The sequence below is a fragment of the Dermacentor albipictus genome, unplaced genomic scaffold (genome assembly GCF_038994185.2).
Source record: "Dermacentor albipictus isolate Rhodes 1998 colony unplaced genomic scaffold, USDA_Dalb.pri_finalv2 scaffold_11, whole genome shotgun sequence".
Classification (NCBI taxonomy): domain Eukaryota; kingdom Metazoa; phylum Arthropoda; class Arachnida; order Ixodida; family Ixodidae; genus Dermacentor; species Dermacentor albipictus.
Genome location: NW_027225565.1, coordinates 10,568,628 through 10,590,804, shown reverse-complemented (window position 1 = coordinate 10,590,804; position 22,177 = coordinate 10,568,628). Strand labels below are relative to the sequence as shown.

At 44.2% G+C, this 22,177-nt stretch overlaps 1 protein-coding gene across 4 annotated transcripts in view; it reads left to right on the top strand.

Annotated features, from left to right (window-relative positions):
- LOC139051279 (low affinity immunoglobulin epsilon Fc receptor-like) overlaps window positions 1-20,821 on the top strand; it is a 39,854-nt gene extending 19,033 nt beyond the window's left edge. For 3 of the 4 annotated variants that reach the window (XM_070528279.1, XM_070528280.1, XM_070528281.1), the window contains 2 exons: window positions 2,082-2,234; window positions 20,261-20,821. In XM_070528279.1, coding sequence (XP_070384380.1) covers window positions 2,082-2,187 — 106 coding nt within the window. In that variant the 3' untranslated portion in view covers window positions 2,188-2,234; window positions 20,261-20,821. Of the gene's footprint in view, window positions 1-2,081; window positions 2,235-20,260 lie in introns of those variants that run through there. The other variant, XR_011509308.1, reaches the window with a different exon arrangement.
- The last annotated feature ends 1,356 nt before the right edge of the window (window positions 20,822-22,177 follow it).

Sequence of the window (22,177 nt, the reverse complement as noted above, 5' to 3'; positions counted from 1 at the left end):
GTACGAGATGCGCAGGCATCCACTATTTTCTCGTAAACTCCATTATTCACAATAGGTGCTTGGCTAACTGAATGTCTTTTCCCTTTTCTGAAACCTTCGAGAGTGTTTTACAAACTGCTTATTTATAAATTAGAACTAATCTTGATGCCCGCATTTTAACCTGGATTGAGCTTTCTTGATAACCGCTCAGTCTTTTTTTTTTTTTCAGCATAACTGCATTAATTCTACATAATGCGCCGTCCATTCTGGTGTACCACAGGGCTCAGTCCTCTTCTTTTACTCGTATACGCCATCCGTTTACTATCGTGTGTTTTCTCATCTGTTCATTTGTTTTCTAACGAAGTAATTTTCCTAGAAACGAGGCCTAATGACGAAGTTCTTCTTCAATCAGACATTCTCTTTTACTGGTTTAATACTTGGCTTATGGAACTACACATAAACAATGCAAATCTATGTGTCTGTCTAAAAAGATCACTAGTTTACCCAGTTAATCCTAAAAAAAAAACAACGCACGATTATGCACCGTATCTTCATACAGGTATCTCGCAGTTCACATTAGTAGCAATCTAACATGATACTCGTACCTCGTGTTGTCTGTGACGTTCCTCACCCACTCGGATGCCTTCATCATAACTTCGCAACATCACCTTCTCTAAAACCTATGTGAACCGCCAATTCGCCCTCAGTTAAAATGTGCTCCGTAAGTCGGGGATCCATATTATACTTTATTTACATTCAACGGAAATAGTCCAAAATAATTTGGTCTGTTTTGTACTCTTTAATTACGATCTATTAGCAAACGTCACTTTAGTAAGAGATAAGCTACGCCTCTCGCAGTGCCATGCTGCACTTTTTCTGAGGCATAAGAAAACGTTAACGCTAGTGACTAGAATATAGCGGATGCCAAGGTAGAATTCCTGCCGTCATCTCGCGCGAAACTCCACTCCCTGCTTGGCCGCCAATAAATAATCTCAACCGAAGGGTTCTGACACCGTGCAGATTAGAATTGCACACCTTTAGAACATAGATTGTCTTATATTAGCGCAGGGCAACTTTGAACCAATTCGTTTCAAAGAAAGAAGAGAGCGATACTCCGTTGTGAAATCTGACACAGAAGTTGTCTTGTATGTCAGTGTTGCTTCCAAAGTCCAAAAACTCGCGCACAGACGCATTAGAGTTCGTTGAACTGCGGCTTTCTGGGTGAATGGCGCGCGACGCCATCTTGGACTCCAAGCGCTCATAGCACTGACCCCGCCTCTTCTCCGGATGCGCTTTAAAATTTATTGCGGCGGGAAAAGAAAACAAAAATGAAACTTGCTAAACAGTTCCAAAATACAGGGTGCTTGCTGTCCAAGAGCGCTCGAAAAGGGGCAAAACACTAATTTGCAACCATTTAGCAGGCTGTTGATGGGTATAGATGCGGACAGGAAAGTGGTAGAGAAATTTGGCTATAATTTGATCAAATATGGCTGCAATAATTTTCGAAAAGATTTTTCTGCTGGGTATTAATATGGGGTGCCTAAAAACTTTGATTTGGGCTGAATTATAGAATGCCACTCTCATGAATTCCTTGTAGCTCTCCAAATGCTGATCATTCAGCATCATAATGATATGCCTGTCTCCAGCATTTCAGAGCTTTCCTCCATACTAGGCCACGCGAAACACCAAATTTCTAAATTATTCAAAACTACTTGTTACACAAGAAAACCAAGCGCGTATTTCGAATCGTGTCAATATGCACAAGTTTGTTCAAGATGCGCACGGTTTCTAACTGGAGTGCCTCCCACGAGACTGACTACTTTATAATAGACGGAATTGGTGCAAGCACCGATGAAGTCGAAGAATAGAATGTGTGCATTGGTTCGGCTGCGTTTTCTGCTGCCCAATCGGGCCACTGCTGCAAACAATGCTCACCTACTGTTGTTCTGCATGGAGAAACAAATATGTGGCTGTTGCTATGCCATCTACCCGTTTTACTGGACCCTCCTGCCCTGTTTGATCAATTTTCTCAGCGGAGGAATAGCAACATTGTTTTGTCGGTCCAATCAGATTGAGTAATTATTTTCGACGTCTCTGTGCAGCTCATCGGAGGCTCAGACCGTCTCTGCCCGCGCGCTAAGCGACTCGCTTTTGCAAGAGTTGCAGTACGCTGCACAGCAGGTGGCCACGCTTGGACAATCTGACTGATACCGCAGGAGCGTTTGCCACTTACATGCGACGATGCCGCCCTCATGGTAAGATTCCACTCTTAAAGGTGCAGTTGTGCGTCTGTTAATTCGAGCCAGATTATGGTTTCGTGTCGCTGACCGTGCCCACTTTCCTAAGGCCATCGTGTTTGTGGCACCGGGCACGCGATTCATGTCCAAAACGTTTTTCGGCGTCCAAAATTTCAGTTAATATTTTAGTGCTGGGGTAGGTGACGATGCCGCGTGGAAGTGGGAATAATTGCGCAAATCTGAAAAATCGGTGTGAGAATGGATAGACTATGGAATTTTGCATTCTGGTGATAAAAATGCATGTTTTGTGGCGCCTGCAAACAAAATTTGCTTTACTATAACTGATACAAAGTTCGAGACATTTTAGATTTCACTACAAGAGTAGAACATCCCCTTGAAATAAAGCATGAGCGAGCAATTCTCGTCCCCTCTTTATCCAGCAGTTTCTTGTGTTTGTTTGTTATATCAAGGATAGACTAATTCCTTGAAAGTTACAGTATTGGCTTTAAAATCTTCTTGGGGCAGGCCGAGAATAAGCTTATTCGACAGGTGTTTGTTCCAGGTATTAGCTGTACCCTAAGCGCTGCCACGACGGACCTTGCCCCTAGTGGAGTCACCACCGAGGTCACCGTTGGGGCCGGGCGCATACATTATTACCGGCCAAGTTCGCAATATATGGTGAAGGGTAATTGCGGGATAGAAATAAGTTTGGTTTGGTCCCATAGAAATTTGTGATCTTCAGCAACGCTCTTGGCCTGGGCACAAATTACCAGAGTCGAATTTACAAAAGTCTACTGTAGAGTTTTCACTTTTCATTATTTTGTGTTAAATGAAGCTTCCGAAACTTATTACGAAGCATGTTACAGGCCGTCAAAGTGATCTAGATACAATAATTGGCTGTATGAACCAGTTTTGTTACAATACTCACTCGGTGGGTGTGTCACGACGTCACAGGCTATGACTGCCACACAGCCAGAAGAAACGAGCACATTGCTGTTACCCTTTCACCTGCAATGACATCATATTTAACATTGCTGCTACATGTCGGCAAAATCCCGTCGCGGTAATGTCGACGTCAGATCTGGCCTTTCATGACCATCTTGAGTATAACATTGGAACATATAAGTGTTTCCCGGTCTTCACACTTGCTATAGCGTGCTCTTTTTCTTCGCGTGTGTGGGTGCGCGGTTGTTCCATAGAAGTCACGATTCCAAATTGCTTAAATCTGGCCCAATGTCTAATATTTTATGGCGATCATTATACGGACACTCCGGCGTATTTTTGCCTTCGGCGTAGCCGTGATTTTCCCGATATAGTCGAAGGGCAATAACACCGTCTCCGTGTGCTGTATGTGCGAGGGGGGGCCGACAATCGTGGCTGTCTGGCGCGCTCAAGAAACGAAAGCGGGGACGCAGCGCGGGAGGGAGGGGGCACGTTGTACTCCAGCAAGCAACTGCGTACATGGCGCGGTCGAGCGCGCCCTCGCTTAACGATGCGATCTACAGGGTGTATATGTGCGCCGACGGCTCATACCTCTGAGCTTGCAGGGTGCTCACCGCTCGGTTTCCGTTAAAGCGATAGACAGCACTGAGGTCACTTCGCTCGCTGCTACTGCCGCACTTCCTCACTCCAGTGCTTTCACAGCCACTGTTTCTGGCCATCCAGTATGTGTTCATGCTTGCCTGTGGGCGCTGACGCCGTGCTTGTTAATTACATCAGTAAGAGAATGTTTCGACGTTTATACGGGTGATACAGCTGTCATTACTTGGTATAGCTCTGCAGTGGCGTAGCCAGAAATTTTGTTCGGGGGGGGCTACGCCACTGGCCCTATATATATATATATATGTATATGTATATGTATATGTATATGTATATATATGTATATGTATATGTATATGTATATATGTATATATATATATATATATATGTATATATGTATATGTATATGTATATATGTATATGTATATATATATATATATATATATGTATATGTATATATGTATATGTATATATATATATATATGTATATATGTATATGTATATATATATATATATATGTATATATGTATATGTATATATATATATATGTATATGTATATATGTATATGTATATATATATATGTATATGTATATATGTATATGTATATATATATATATATATGTATATATGTATATGTATATATATATATATATATATATGTATATATGTATATGTATATATATATATATATATATATATATATATATATGTATATGTATATATGTAGATATATGTAGATATATGTATATATGTAGATATATGTATATATGTAGATATATGTATATATGTAGATATATGTATATATGTAGATATATGTATATATATGTATATATGTAGATATATGTATATATATGTATATATGTAGATATATATATATATATGTATATATGTAGATATATATATATATATATGTATATATGTAGATATATATATATATATATATATGTATATATGTAGATATATATATATATATATATATGTATATATGTAGATATATATATATATATATATATGTATATATGTAGATATATATATATATATATATGTATATATGTAGATATATATATATATGTAGATATATATATAGCTGCACGTTGCAGCTCAGCCTCCTCCTTAAGAGGTAGCTTTAGCTCGGGTGCTCCTATTTAAATACATGTAGAAGGGGAATTCGTTTTCCCCTGCAACCACTTCACCAAATTTGAGGAGGTTTGTTGCATTTCAAAGAAAAAGTTTAATTCTAGTGACTACTGGCTTCGAATTTTTCATTTAGGTGGTCAATTATTTATTAAAAATTGGCCAAAATTGAGAATTTTCAGAAAACGAAACTATCAAGTTTGAAACTCCGTGACTCAACAATGAAAAATGATATCACAATTCTGTGAATTGCATCTAATAGTACATCTACAGCGGACAAAATAGATATGTTACACATTAATCTCAAAAAAAAAATTAGTATTGTCGAAATACGGCTTTTGCAGAACCCTTGTACACAACGTAACCAATTCACGTAAGATACAAATTGACCCAGCAAACTTGTCCGCTTTGACTGTTATAATAAATGCCGTTTACAGAACCACAATATCTGTTCTTCATGCATAGCTATTAGTTTGTAAACGTCGTGCTTCTATTTTTTCAAACTTCTGAATTTTCCAAAATATTTTAAACAAAATTCAGGCCCTAAATCGAAGTTCTGTTTCCAACAGACACTAGGATTTAACTTTCTCTCTCAAATGCAACCAATTTCAATAAAAGCGATTAGCAGGATTATCTCAGAAAAGCGTTTCTGCGTTTTACAAGTATTTGAATAGGCCGCGTCGGATTGGGCCCGAGCTAAAGCTTCCTCTGAAACAATTTATCGAGGGATCAAATACATGAATAATAACTGCATTGTCATTGCCAAAGATGCGGCAAACGAATTCTTGAAAGCTACGCACTGTAAATACAAGTAAAATATGTATTTTTTCATAAAATGTTATACTCGTATGTGCCAAAATTTGTGCCCAACATAACTGACGTCAATGCTTCCATGTTTTTTGTCTATTTATTAAGTAAAGAAAATATCACACGAACTTTAGAACTTTATCAATTCGAAACCAGGAAAGCAGTGCATGCCGATTATATGAAAAATTAAAAAGCAATGAACTGAACAAGTTGAGGACAAATATGGTAATGAAACTTTGTCATTCAAGAACCGTGCTTACATTCTTGTATATATGCAATGGCCAGTGAAAAATCTCAATGACGCTGTCGTTTGTTCCAATGTATTACGCAGGAGTAGCTGTCCCTTGTCGTGTATCGTGAGTAATTGCACCGAAGTTATAGTCGCGACAGAGAGCACGTATAAAAAGCAGGAGTTCTGCAAGATATATGAGGGCAAGTCAAATGAATGAGCCAACAACGGGGTACTTTATTTAAAAGTAGTCTTCATGAGAATTTAGACATTTGTCCTATTGACTAACGAGTTGCGTGATTCCCGTCTTATAAAACTCCTTGGGTTGCTGCATCAAAAAGTCTGTATCTGGTTCCCTTGAGCTGTTTTTTCGGTTGCCCCAAAATGTAGAAGTCGCAGGGTGACAGGTCTGAGCTGTATGGCGGATGTTGCAGCGTTTCCCACTTGAACTTTGCCAGTTTTGTATTAACCACATAAGCGACGTGGGGACAGGCATTGTCGTGGAACAAGATGACCAAGATGATGGAACAGTTCGTTCTTGATTGCGACACGCTGCCGTTCTGGCGTTTCACAATATCGAAAACAATTGATGGCCTCTCAAGATTTAGCAAATTATATCAGTAATGGACCCTGTCGATCGAAAAAAAAAGTCAACAACACCTCTCCAGCGGAAATGATGGCCTTTACGTTCTTTGGGCGTGGTAAATTCGAATGTTCCCACTGTAAGCTTTGCCGTCGTGTTTCAGGCTCGTAGTAGTGGCACCAAGGTTCGTCCCCGATCACAGTTGCAAACAAGAAGTCGTCATGCTCATTGTGATACCCGATCAGATGAGCCAAGGCAGCGCGAGACTTCTCCGTCTTCTCGCGATGGATAAAATCTTGGGGATCCATTGCGCACCAAAGAGCCGATAACCGAGAAACTCATGAATTATGGCGTGAACCGAACCGTGACTGATGTTCAGACGTTCTGCCAGTTCATCGATGCTTATCCTCCGTTCTTGTTTCAGCAGCTCATGAACCTTTGAAATTGTGTGGGGGTGATTGCACGATGGTTTTGGCCCGGTCTTGGAATGTCTTTGCAACGTCCTTTGAACCGTTTGCTCCAACGCTTCACAGTGGTCAATGAAATGCAGTGTTCAACGTACACGGCAGTCATACGGTGATTAATTTTTGTTTTGGAAACACCTTCAGCCGTCAAAAACTTCGCGACACCGAGTTGTTCAACTTTTGAAGTGTCCATTATGTGACGCAACCATATTCAACCCAGTGTATACATGAGAGCATTAAAGAACATTTATCTTCACACCTGCGTGTCACTTTTGTAAATGAGACATGCCGTTCTCCTGCGCGCATGCCTCGCAGATAATGAACTGAACCATTATTGCGCGGTTAGGGTAGTCTCACTTTCATTTGACTCGTCCTCGTACATTAGAAATGCAAAGATACAATGGGATATGCAAATGCGAAAAACGGCTTGATAAAGGACAAAAACGTGTCACTAGAAACAAAGTTCACTGCATGTATACACAAAACCTCGCAACAAGATCTTTAAGTATATAGTATACGTATAAGTCTCCAATGAGTCTATGTATGTAAGAAGACGTAACTGTATATAATGCGTCAAACAAGGCAAATAAACATGTTGCACAGTCATAGATTCACAGAATCCTAGATTCCGCCCCCATTCCATCCACTCCCCCCGATGTATTGCGCGCGACGGAAGGCGGCGCGCTTGCTCCCCGCTTTTCTCCTTTGCGCACACAAGACTGAGCCACCATCGTCGGCTCACCCATTCCACCTCCCCTCCTACGCTTTCACTCGCACATACAGCATGCAGCGCGTGGTCACGATGTTATCACCCTTGGACTTTATACGAAACATGAGGGCGATGGCAGGAATGCGCCTGGAGTGTCCATATAATTGCTTTCGCAATAATATAATAAACGTATCCGGCAACTGAAGCGTCCCGTCGCCCATTACTTTCCGCAAAAGAAGTATCAAAATCGAACTTTCACCATGGGACAATTCGCTGCGCCGCAACAATGTATTTTTTTTTCTCTGAGGCGGAGCCACCAAAATGAAAAAAAAAACGCATAGGAAAGTATGTTGGCCAGAATCTAATGCCTACTTCGGGCACCTAATGGGGCTACGGAAGGAATACCGAAGAAAACATGACACGCTTGGTCCACTGAGAACCATACGCATACTGCTCAGTATCCTACAGCGGCTGAGACTTTCCGGAAAGGTTCCGCTCAAGGAATGCGGTGCAATCCTTCGAGTCCCCACAGTGATGGCGGCGAGCGACCATTGTTTTTTTTTTCTCGTCTGCTAGCCAGAAAGCGTCCAAAACCCTGTCCGGTGAAAATCCACTCGGCCAGAGCAAACCGAACGCGCACCGAAGTGCACCGCACGGTGGTCGGGGCCATACGAGAAAAACGTATGCGCTCTGGCTGGCTCTGGCAGCCCGCGGGTAGGGTAGCGAGAACGAAAAAAAATTGAAGAGGCTCAATTTGTCCTCGCGAATAAAAGTCAAAGTAGAAAAAATAAATAAGAACGTAGTTACTTTGGCTGGCTTTAGTGTCTTGACATGGATGTTCTGGCGTAGGCTAAAAAAAAAATATTGACATTTTTTATGTGACATGACGGCACAAATGAACCACCCCAACGCTTCGTCTCATTGGACCTCGCTGCCTGCTTTGTCAACTCGTCTGCTAGTGTGTTGATTTGGCTTGTCTCGTTGTATGTTCCGATGTAAGACTTTAGAAAAGTCTATAGACTTTTGGCGTCAAATGTTTATAACAACATTAAACCCACAAAGTTCCGCAATTGAAAATCTAAAGCACAACTTTGGAAATGTCAATGCACCTTTCACATCAAGAGCTTATGAGATTTATACCAGTAAAGTTATACCGCAATTGATATCCATGCGCTCCATAGATCCCGTGGCCTCAGTGAGATGCCGCGGCGAGCCCGCTCACCATCAAAGCGCCCTTGAAACTTTGTGCTCGGATGGGACTGCTTGGCGTTATGTGACTCCCGGTGTATGGGCGTTGCCACCAAATCCAGCCCGAGTTTGCAATCTTCCCGGTTAAATGTCTTTTCGAGCGTCAAGAAGACATTCTATACAAAATCCAGAGTGATTTCCGGCGCCGGGGGTCGCTTTGGTCGGCGGTGCATGGACAGCACGAAAAAATTTCGGGGGGGGCTGAAGCCCCATAAGCCCCCCCCCCCTGGCTACGCCCCTGTAGCTCTGCTAATTTGCTACCACAATCGAAGCTTCGCTTTTCTGGCACAACTTTCTTGTTTGGAGACTCCACGTGGGGTTTGTTTTCAATTCAATCATCAATCAAAGCAACATGAACAAACCATGACTTTTCATTCTCCGACGTTGTGGCGAGTGATCCTCGAAGCACAACGACAGCACCGAGAAAAGTTTGCAATCGTGGACATTCATCCGCCGGTCAAACGCGTGTACTTTCACACATGACTCGTCGAACCTTCCAGAAAGTACTACACAATTCGCGTAGCGCATACAGTTGAATTGCACAAGGTTCCGTGCTACCAAAGTAGAGCACCATCAATAACGTTCCAGATATTTCCGATTCATGCAGGCGTCCTGCAGTGATAACGTTAGACATTTGTCAGCCGGTTAAAAGCATATGGAGGCATGTACACATTCAACTACTTCACTAATGCTTCGCTTGACACCGGTTCCGATGTGCCAGTTGGAACTGCATAACTTTTCCTATTTATTATACGCAATAGAGCCTCATTATTGCGTTTAAGAGACCAGAGAAAAATGTAACATCGAGGCCAACATAACAGAAGGCTGCAAATAGCCACAGAAACGTCAGTGACAGCTCTGGCTGGTTGTCGGTACAATTGTTAGATGCCTCGGCATACGTACTGCGACCATGAACGGTGCCTCTATGCGTGTATAATTAACGCAATCAATAACAATTTTGCGTGACAGCGGCGTCTTCCACTCTTGATTTACTTCACCTGCAATATTATGAACACGCTTCACTGCATAACTTATCTTTATTGCTGCGAAGCTGACTAGACAACCAGTGATTATGCAATACATATAGGACCCGTGCAGGCTCGCCGAAAAGTTCGGCAGAAACACTTGAGACTCCTTACGTGTGGCCATGCGAAAGCATTGTAGTCGCCTTGGTGAAATGTTTACGCTTAGGCATTCATCCGCATGTCGTCTTGCACCTGGTAAACTTGCACGGCGTTCTTTTAGACATGTTCGCTGTGGTACACCTCATTTTGTGCACATGATTTGGCGTCGACAGCGGTGTCGTTGCTTCCTGTCACGTACATAGCTCCTACTCACTTTGGGGTATTGGCCCAGAAATGGCCACTAGGAAGCGTAGCAGTGCTGTTTCGTATTCAAGGATTGTTAGCGCGTGATACAAGACGACGACGACGATGTTCCCCACGCCATCAACTCTTTGCAAACTCATTAAGAAAATTTCGCGTGTGTGTGTGTGTGTGTGTGTGTGTGTGTGTGTGTGTGTGTGTGTGTGTGTGTGTGTGTGTGTGTGTGTGTGTGTGTGTGTGTGTGTGTGTGTGTGTGTGTGTGTGTGTGTGTGTGTGTGTGTGTGTGTGTGTGTGTGTGTGTGTGTGTGTGTGTGTGTGTGTGTGTGTGTGTGTGTGTGTGTGTGTGTGTGTGTGTGTGTGTGTGTGTGTGTGTGTGTGTGTGTGTGTGTGTGTGTGTGTGTGTGTGTGTGTGTGTGTGTGTGTGTGTGTGTGTGTGTGTGTGTGTGTGTGTGTGTGTGTGTGTGTGTGTGTGTGTGTGTGTGTGTGTGTGTGTGTGTGTGTGTGTGTGTGTGTGTGTGTGTGTGTGTGTGTGTGTGTGTGTGTGTGTGTGTGTGTGTGTGTGTGTGTGTGTGTGTGTGTGTGTGTGTGTGTGTGTGTGTGTGTGTGTGTGTGTGTGTGTGTGTGTGTGTGTGTGTGTGTGTGTGTGTGTGTGTGTGTGTGTGTGTGTGTGTGTGTGTGTGTGTGTGTGTGTGTGTGTGTGTGTGTGTGTGTGTGTGTGTGTGTGTGTGTGTGTGTGTGTGTGTGTGTGTGTGTGTGTGTGTGTGTGTGTGTGTGTCGCATATAAATAACTGTGCATTAGAGACAGTGATTCTCACTGCACATCAACTAATGCCAATCCTAAAACTGATATAAACCTTAAAGTTCAGTTCAGTTTTATTTACTTAAACACCCCTTTGCTAGGGGTATTACATGAAGGATGGGTACAGTTGATAATGCAACATAGACATAGGAAAATAGCTTCCTTGTACAACTTTCCTGTATACCTAAGTTCATAAAAACAAAGAATACCTAGTGCAAAAAGCAAGTTATTTTTCAACCAACAAAGGCTCATTTTGGAAAAACAATGTCGGCGATGTCATTTCAGCGACGTGGTGGGCAAGGGTGGCGGGAAAAAAAAAGGACGAGGAAAAAAGTTGTATGGGGGCGTGGGCGCAAGACATGTGATGAGTGCCTAGTTCTTAGCGATATGCGTGCGGGTGGTGTGATATATGTGAAAGGCTTACCCTAGCGCGGCGACGTGCAAGGGGCTGTAGATCAGATTTTGCTCTTAAGTATAATACGCTTACGTCATATTGTTACGTGTTAGTTTTTCACGAAGGCTAACTTTAGGCGATGCTGACCAAAGCAACACGAGGGGGCCGAAGACAAAACGGACATCAAGGTGATAGAGGTCCCAGCGTTGCTTCTGTTTGTCTTGATGCACTTGTAGACGAGTGCGCGCAAGTTGGCGAGCATGGTCAGCATGGGCGATTGTATCACGGGCATAATCGCTAGTTGAAGCTGTGGCGTACGGAAGCAGTGTCCAGTGGTATGACCGAGAACCGACGCTACAAGAGGTAAAACGGGGAAAATCCAGCAGTTTCGAGACGGGAAGAGTTGTAGCAAAGGTAATGTAAGGTAGAGCCAGGTCCCAGTCGCGGTGGTCATCTAAAACGTATTTGGGTAGCATGTTAAGGGAGGCCGTTCGTTTGGGGTTGGTAGGAGGTGGTACATCTATACTCTTTTGAGCAGCAACGCATGATGTCGTCAATGACTTTCGCCAAAAACGTACGGCCATGGTCTGTTATCATTTTGCTGCATGGTGCTCTGCGTCAATTGCTATCATGTAGGAGAAAATCCGCAACAGTTGAGCAACTGGTCGGATGAGCGCGGGTTACGGCGTAGCGGGTCGCGTAGTCCGCCGCGACTGCAAAGCACTTGTTTCCTGATGTAGATTCCGGACATGGGTCGAGAAGGTCTAAGCCGACACGGTGGAAGGACTCGGCAGGGATGTCGAGCGGCTGCAGGTAACCAGTGAGAGCTTGGTAGGCTTCTTGCGTCACTGGCAAAGTTCGCAGGCGGGGCCTTAACGTCGTACGGAACGGGCAAGGCCTGGTCAGAAAACGACATACACGGTCATAGGTTCGAGATATGCCGTGGTGTTCTTCCGTTGGTGCGCCGTGAAGCTCCTCTAGAAGGTGGAGAGGTGTTTAGGTATTACAAGTAAGAACTCGGAGCCATCCGCATGAAGGTAACGACGGTACAGGGTAGCGTCGCGGAGGACGAAGAGGCGTAGATCAGCATCGGCCGGAGTGTGTTCAAAATGGTCGATGAGTGTTCTGATGTAGGCGTTACGACGTTGCTCGTTGGCGAAATGAAGCAGCTGTGATACTGAGAATACGCAAGAAGCACTAGCAATATTGGAAGAGTCGGTCAACAGGGTAACGCGACAAGCTGTCAGCGTCTTGGTGCAGGCGGCCCGTCTCTTGAGCATCACTCGATGATGTCGTAATAATGAGTAGATGAATGGATGCATCGGACGACGCGGTTTTGAAAGGGCTCGAGCGCGTTAACAAGAGACTTCATATGGATTCCGGATGGGTGATGCGTATTCTACTTTCGGTCTGATACGAGATTTCAAAGCTAGAAGCTTTACGCTCTGCGGGGCGTCACTCAAGCGTTGTCTCATGAAGCCAAAAGTTTTGTTAGCTGATGAAAGTATGTTGGAAATATGCGTTCCCCCACTGAGATCACGCGATAGTGTGGCGCCCAAGCACTTAAATGATTCTACTGATTCTATGGAAATGTTACGGCGGTGGGTTTCCCGTATGTTATCCATGTTTCTACCCGTTGCCTATTGTTGTTCAATCTTGTGTTATCTGATTGCATGTGCGACCCTGATTTTTTTAGAATTTCGGGGAAGACACGCGGGCACCTGCGATTAATCCGGAACCTTTGATGACCAATGTATAAAAGCCGATGCGCTTGACCGGTAGATCAGATTTTCGACTATCGCCGACTGTGTTCGCCGCTATCGTTATCCTTTGAGTGTAGCCTGCTTTTGAGGGCACAAGTTCGCCCAACAAAACGCTAGTTTCATCGATCAGTTTCGCTACCTTCTTCACCGTCACTATTTGACAACATATACTGGGCATAGGTTAAGAAAACCTCACGGTGGTCAGAAATAAACCAGATTGCACAACGGCGGCGTTCCTCTTTGCTAACGGTTTAGCTTTGGGGCGCTAAAAAACTCCAAGGTATGATTCAGTGGCGTTGAGATACCAACACTTGCGAGGTGACATGTCAAACGTCATGCTAAAGCGCTATTCTCGAGTGATCACCTTTGGTATACGAACGTTTTTTCGGAGATTTCAACTTTCGCGTAACTTGTAACCGTACGCGCCAAAGCATGCAGCCAGTAGCATTCATGGCACTGTTGCCAGAACACTGTCGGTAGAATTAGTTATGAGCGGGGGAGGGGGGGGGGCGAAGGTTAACTTGCCATTTTTGTTAAAACAGGCATTTTGGTTGCAAAGTAGGGTACCCTATTGTGAATAAATGTTCTGGATGCCCTATACTTAGGACGGGGACAGCGGTTTTAAATTTTATGCATTCTCTAGAAACTGCGTGACTTCGAAACTAAGAATTTTTTTCTTACTCTGATGCAGCATCAATTTTCTTTTGCTTGGAAGCAGGTTCGAAATTAAAGATGTCCATGCTGTTACTCCTCACTAATTTTCATCCTAGAAACAATTTTGGAAACGGTATTCGCCTTGATAGTTTGGCAACAAGTTTTCCTAAAAGGGCAAGCTGAGAACTTCAGATATCAGAACACGAGAAATGCCGGGTAAAAGGCTCATTCATTCTCTCCTATTGCGCAGATAATAGCCATGGTTGTCGATCGGCTTCTTTATGCTCACAAATTCAAAACAAGCAAAAGCTAAAATGCATAGTTCTGACCAATTACAATTTTGGCCACTCATCTCCCCCTAAACAACATTGCCGCTTCTTCAAGCGTGCCATGTTCGTAGACCCAGCGTAACAGGTAACCTGACTCTGACGGGCTCTGAATGAGAAGAAATAAATTAGAAGGGAAAATCTGTATGACAGCACGAAGGGAAGTGCCTTGCTATTTGGGGCTCGAATTGATTGCCTAAAAACAAATTATACCGGAGCAAATATTTGCAACTAGATGAGGCGTGTACACGCTGCAGCGAAAATCCGAGCTCGTTCTAACTGAATGCAAAGGCATTCGCCCAGTGAGATCCGCAGGTAACGCACACCTTCCAGAAGCGCTTGGATTTAAAGTGCACGGAAGCATCGATTGGTCAGCAGCTGAGAGAAAGAGAAGTTTCGATTATTAGAGGGGAAAGAAAGCAGGGAGGAGATTGATACGACTGGATCCGTTACAAGCATAGGTAGCAGTACAAGGTATATAGTGAAGCTTTGGGGTTGTGGAAAAAATAAGATGTGTGCAAAAGTGCTAGAATGAAAAAAAAACATCTAAAGCATACCTGAATAAATCACGCATGCAAGATGACTATTTCTGGATGCCAATGTCAATCTTGGCGGAAGGATATTTTAAGTCGGCGCCGAGGAAAATCGCGTCGTTTCGGGGTGGCACACAGAGTCCGCACTGACGCCTTCCTGCATGAAGAAATATCTCACGTGGCACTTCACTGCGTAGCAACCCTCACAGGGCACACAAGTCACGTGTTCGATCACTTCTTTGCGTTTGATCGCTTTTTATAATGATGTAACAGGGTGAAACCGGGCACTTATGATAAATGCGAACGACGAAACGATGGCTTTCGTTCACCGCAGAGCAGTACTGCATTTTTCCTTAGAGTTGAGGCTGCGTAGTTGCTATTCTGTAGCCAATAGAAACATGTGGTTATTACTTATTTGTGCGACAAATCCACTGGGCCACCCTGTCAATCACTTTGGGGAAGAAACATACGAGTCCGTAGACTGAGGAAGGGGCTCGACATAGCCCACATATACAGAGCAGAGCTGCCATGACTGCGACACTAATGCGTTTTGTTAGCCTAATAGAACCGGGCTGTAATGTGTCCTCATTTGCTACTATAGGGCAATTATGAGTCATAAATCAAACCTGCCGCAAATTATTACGTTCGTGCTGCACAGCTAAAAAATCTTCATTGAAGAAACGCCCGTATACAGCATCAATTTCTACCCCCAGTGTGCAAGGCTTTAGCGGAAGATGCAATAACTTTGGCTATACAACAGTGCGAGGGAAGCCAAATGCCTAGCACCCCTGCAGCGCTTTTGTATAAGACTCTGTCAACGCATAAATTACTAACGAGACGAAGGATTGCATTGCAGTCAAGCTATACTGCGTATTAATAAGTGGGTGAAGCAGTGACCCTGCTGGAAATCTTTCTTGCACAATAAGGTACATTCAGTGAACTTCCCTAAACAAATTATGAGTCCCGCTGTTTAACGAGCTATCGCTAAAATTGTTTGATGACTAACAGTGTGCCATTTACAGCAGACTACGTGGCAAAATTGCCATTTTTCTCAAATTCAGGACCGCTTTTCAATTTGTTGCATGACAAAGCACTTCTATCCAGTTAAGTAATGCCAATATCGCATAATAAAATGACAGTGAAAAAAGCAGAAAGTGCTATAAACATCGAACCTGCCCCAAGTTTTTTCTTGATTCAACAATATACAACAAAAATAAAATGATGCGCAATAATTGGTGGGTGACATCATAGTGTGACTCTTCTCAATTATTTACAAAAACATTCTGTACTCTTGACATTAGGCGCAACTAAAAATCGATTTCCTGTCTTGCCTTGAACTGGAATTTTAATGACGGTAAGGTAGATGAACATTTGTCTACGAGAAATATTTTGGGAGTGCACTTCATTAGGCGTGGTAGCTAGCCACATTTTAAATATTGTCGCATTACTCGTAGTCTCATGACCATGCAAGTCGGACGGTTGCACTTCACAGCCTGCGCATTGAGCTTGAAACTGCCAGAGTGAAATGTTATTCAAACATCGCGAGCAATATTCTATCTCGAATTGAAAAGTGCGTTCTACATTATGGTCACTGGATGCTGAAATTTTCAAAGCAACCCTTCCAATTTAAATGAATATTTTTGCTTGATTAATGTTTCTTTAAACAGGTGCTGATTTGAGGGGAAGTAAAAAATTAAAGGGTCTTTTGCAATGTCTCACACTAGAGTTTGGTAACACTAGTACTATCCAGCGCTGAACTACTGCAACACTTCTATGCAACGTGTCACTCATACTCTCGCTTTCGTCGTTAGCGTAGCCGACCGGTAAACATGGCAGCTCCATTGTCGATCTGCACCAAGGAGGAAATGAGGGCAGTGATTCGCTTTTTGTATGCCGAAGGTGTTAAACCTGCGCAAATTATTCCTCGATTGCAAGCGCAGTATAGTGACAGTTCATCGCGAAGGAAGATATACGAATTGATAGTGTTTCGAACACGAAAGAACTTATTCATGTGACGAGGCATGATCGGGCAAGCCATCGACGTCCTCGATTGAGCACAATTTGAAAGTCGTTGAGTGCACAGTGCTAGAAAAGAGACGAATCGCAGTGGACGAAATCGCCTATACTCTACGTATCGCTTATGGTTCAGCTTATTTCATCATGCCCGACAGGCTAAATTTTAGGAAAGTGTGTGCAATGTGGGCCTCGAAAAATCGGCGCAGTATAAGGCACAAAGGTTGGACATATCTCGTAAACATTTGGCCTGTGTTATCGTCGCGAGGGAGATCATTTTTAAGACAAATTAGTTTCCATAGAAATTTTAGGTGCATCATCACGTACCGGAAAGTAAGGCTGCGGGCATAGTTTGGAAACGCTGATCATCACCAGAAGTTAGAAAATTTAAAGATCAACCATCAGCTGGTAAGGTTATGCTAACACTATTCTGGGACGCGGAAGGTGTGGTAGCCGCTCATTTCACCCCTAGAGGCGAAACTGTGAACAGTGAGAACTATTGTGATGCGTTGCGAACTAACTGAAACCTGCAATCAGATCCAAATGTCAAAAAAAAAAACATGCGAGAAGGTGTTATCCTGCAGCAAGATAACGTTGGGCCAAATTCTGCCAAACGGTTGGTCGAAACAATAAAGGACCATGGTTCCGAATCGCTGGAACAGCCGCCGTACACTCCAGACCTGGCCCCAAGCTATTTTCATGTTTGGACCATTGAAGGAAGCGCTCTTGATTATTTACAACGAACGCAAAAGTCATTGATGCGGTGTAAAATTGGTACAGGTGCAACCCGAAAACTTCTTTCCCGACGGAACAAAAAAACTTGTGGAACGTTGGGCAAAGTGCTTGAAGTGCACGGAGGTTATGTACAAAAATGTATGTTGGTTTTCTATCAGAATAATAGTACCTTTTCTCAAAACTCCCTTCACTTTTTCACGTCCCTTCGTATATTCGGATTTCATCCCGAAAAGATTAAGCGCCCCACGGAGCTTCACCATAACGGTAATCAGTTTCGGATATGCCATGCAAGGTTTCCAGGTTAACATAAAACTAGTCCCATCTGTTTTTATTCCAAATCGTCCATTAGTCTTTTCTATTTGTAGAAAAGAACTTTCACTAATTACAAAAAAGTAATGGTGAATTTGGCTATTGACACCGGGCTAAGTGCGAATGCGGAATAGAGTGGGCTAGCTTTACCTCATCAGTCTTCATCTTGTTGGACACCGTCTGCTCGTATGGTATTACAACCTAGCCACATCTCATTTTCTAAGCGCATTTTTCTCACGGAAGTTTGCGAATTTGGAAACCCAAAGCTCGTGTTTTCATTCTTTTCTGTGGTCCTTCAATCCTGCACCAGCACACAGGCTGAATATAGGCATTCATGAGATGACCTGTGATTGACAGATTGACTGCACCGGGGTGCTTCAATACTTTTTCATCTGGTCGTCAAGCACCCCAGAAATATTCATATAGGACATAAGGAGGCAACAGAGGCGCTGGCGTAAGGGGAACTGATCTTCAATGGAAACGGTGAACAGACAATGTCAACACAGGGCCAGGAAGTACCTCAAGTGAAAGAAAACACTGGTATACGGATAAACTAACGCGAGACATATCCGGAAACACTGGAAAAACCAATAACAGCAAAGCAGAAGAGAAATGCGGCCATAATGAAACAGTGCCATGGGGATACAATGCGTACGAGGTGCTCCGGGGTATGTAGAACGGTGTAATGGTTCCAGAACTTGCATTTAAAATTAGGTTGTTTGCCATCGATTCTCGATTGTACCCCTTATTTCAAGCAATCGAACGCCAGTGCGATGCCTCGCATTGTGCGCTCACGGGAAGACTACAAATGAAGCTGTGCCGGGTGATTTGGGCTGGGCAAGATTTGAAGCAACGGAAGCTCAGAGTAAAATTGATTATGCAGAACGACTTAGGAATATGGAAGTAAATGGGCTGGGAGAGTGTTCAGGTATTTGTACTGTAGTTACGTTGCCTATTAGTTAATGTAGTTGTCAGATTCGTTAGTAGGTTAGTTTGACGATTCCTCTAGTAATTACCAATTTGGCTAGGGTATCAGTTGGCTAGCCTTGTTAGCTGAGCTGAGTAATTGGTAATTAGCTGAGAAATAGTTTTAAAATATTGTTAATAATTTATTAATACTCAGTAATAGTAATTTGTTAATTGGATAACCGGAGATTGGATTGATAATCCATTGATTAGCATTGTTAGTTCGATAATTACCTATTTCTTGTTGGTTTGTTAGTTTAAAACGCCGGTCTTTTTAACGCGCACTTACATAAGAGTGCTAAATGAACTTAATCGGTAGTCGGTTTTTAACGGTTGAGTAGTCCAAGTGTACTATTTGAATCGATGCATTAAGTTACTCTTGCGAACGCAGATGAAACTTCAAACATGGCGTTGTAGTTTTTCGAAATTATTCGCGTTTATTTTCTAGACGCTATACAGAAACAGGGCAGAGATTTGCACGCTGTGTCGACAATATTCACACCGATAGAGGCAGTTGACCCTTGCGCCATAACGAGGGTACGCATAGAATGTCTGTGGCGTCCGTTCGGAGTCTGTTCCAGTCCACCTTGTACTTGCACCATGGTGTAAGAATACTTTTCTTACACGGATGGATGTTATGAGCGTCCTCTTTGGAACAGAGTGGTGGGTTCCGCCACCAAGCTCTTGTTACTATACTGCCTAATGTCCTACCTAAGTTAAACAATAAAAATAAGTGCTTCTCGCTTCGAAAAGTAATGAGACCTTCGCTTTGAGGTATCATAAACTGTTTCTTGACTTGCGCCAGCGCCACGGTGCGTCTACTACGGGCGCTATATGGAGCTCTCCCATACTTCACGCGAAAATTTCGTGACCAGGTCCAAATAATTCTAGGACCCTGACTGTACGTCAAGCACTGCCGAGACACGCTGCCGCTAATTGAATCGCCAGAAGGATCATCTTTTGGGTTAGGTGCGTGTGTGCTGACCAGCGAAGTCAGAACTGTTTGGTGACGGCCAATTTTAGTATAAAAATGATTTCGGGCCCATTCAAATGTATGGGCGGGAAGCCTATACGCTCGGTCGGTATCGAATGGACAAAAAAAAAGCTGAAGTTGAATTATTAGAAGTCTATTCTACCTAGATTGGCCTTGTTGCAAGTGTAAACTAAGTTTTCCACCGAAGTATTTCTTCTTGATTGCCCAATTTATTGGATGCGATAGGTTTTCAACCGAATTTTGTCCTCCGATGCTTTGTTTGTCACTGAATTTTTTTACTGTGACAGTTTGCGAAAGCCTCGCAAGTCAGGAAATCGTCTAGTATAACTTTGCTAGACAGCTTGCGTTATATGGTTCTCTTGCTTCCCGCAACTATTTGCCATAGCATGTATTTGTAGGATTTGGCTTTTGATTGGCATCTCTAAAAACTGTGGCAATTAAAATATACATTGTGCATGATAAGTGCGCATGCACCTATTTGCAAAGAATTAATCCTCATTTTTTTTTCTCCGCTTACAGGTAAACCAGGTCCACAATGGGACCGCAAGAAAAAACTTCTAAAAAGAACACAAATGGTCAAGTTGAGCATGTTCTTGCTGTCCAGGCATTCATCGCGTGCTTTTAGCTTTTTAACTTGCATTTTAGCTTTTTAACTTAGATTTTAGCTTTAGCTTTTTCACTTAGATTTTAGCTTTTTCACTTAGATTTTAGCTTTTTCACTTAGATTTTAGCTTTTCTATTTTAAATAACAAGATTATTTCGACCAGATGGTTCCCACGGTGTATGTTATAATTGAAGTACACTTTAGCGCCTTCATCGAGAAATTGTGAATCACTTTCCAATAACGCCAGAGAACATTTCTTCAGTGAACTCACGACGCCTTCCAATTATTCGATCATGCACGGGGAGCCCATAGAAATCCCAAAGTGCCGATTTTCAGTGGATGTGAGCTGCGGGCTTCTGCGATCACTGACATCACTTGCCCTTGCCACTTTTCTTGGGCTTGGAAGCACTCGTCCGCTTGGCCCGCCGTGATTCGGACGAGGACCTGCTACGGGCGTTAATAGAATTAATCAGAAAGTGGTTCTGGCACGTAAAGCCCCATAATTTATGAGGCACGCCGTAGTGGAGCACTCCGGAAATATTGACCACCTGGGGTTCTTTAACGTGCGCCTAAATCCAAGTACACGGGTGTTTTCGCCCCCATCGAAATGCGGCCGTAGCGGCCTGGATTCGATCCCGCGACCGCGTGCTCAGCAGCCCAACACCATAGCCACTGAGCAACCACGGCGGGTCTACTACGGGCGTGGCGGTGCCGTTTACGTCCGCCACTCTTGGTGGTCCCGCTCGCGGTAGACGAGCGACTCTTGGAGCGGTGGCGTCGGCTCTCGAGTCCCCTCTTTCTGCCGCGGGTTCTCTCCGAGCCAGAGGTGGTTGACGTCCCTCGGCGACTGCCTCTGTGCTTGAGGCCACCTCGGCCGCTGCGGGACGAGTGTCGGGATCGGCCACGGCTCCTTCCCCTCCTGGCATGGTGGCTGCTGCTGCCGGAGGAGCGACTACGCGAGCGGTGGCGACGCTTGGTACCCTTGGCAGCTGCCATAGAGGCATCGCTCACCCTGGGGGCCTTTTGTGAGCGCCCCTTGCTGGTGGACGGGACGTTCACGTCGGCGTCTGGTGCCGGTTCATCGGAGGCATTGTCTTAGGAGAAGCCCTGGTGGTGATGTCTTTCCGCGCTGCCGGCTTCATTGACCTGGACGTCGTCGTTGGTGTAGACGAATCCTTGGTCGCCTTCCCGCGCGGCCACTTGACGATGGGTGCCTCTTCAGATGGACTGCCCCCGTCGTCGGCAGCAGCCGGCTTTCGCTTCGCCCGGGTGGTCTTGGGGGGGGGCCGCTTTCTTGTTGGCTGAATTGACCTCCTCCGTCATGGCGACAACAATTCGGCGCACTCCCTCGGCTTGGCCCCTCCGTCTGCGCGCACTCCCGCTGGATCCCTGCCGTTGGCCTCCGCCTTGAGGCTGACAGGGAATCGGGTGGCAGGCCTGGCTTCCAGAGCAGCCGCGCCCACAGTGCGAGGACGGCTGCCTGCCGCGGTCCAAACAAGGCTGTTCTGGCTGGTCGAGCCGCACTCGCGAGCCCTGTGGAACGGCGCGTGAAGTGCCGGGCTTCTCTTTCGGCGTGCCAATCTTCTTGCGAGCAGCCCTCCCTTTTGCAGCATTCCAATGCTTGGAATGGTTAGCGATGTTAATACAGACCGTATAAAAATTATGTCACATTTATTACCACTCCATTTGAACCCCAATGTTTAGTATTTCCGGACGATTCGGAGCGGGATACAATTGTGAATTGTACTCGGCCATTTCGTAATCGCTCGTGTTGCAGTTAGGAGCTGTGTAGTAGGGTTCTAACATAAGCTTTACAGACACATCAGTACAAT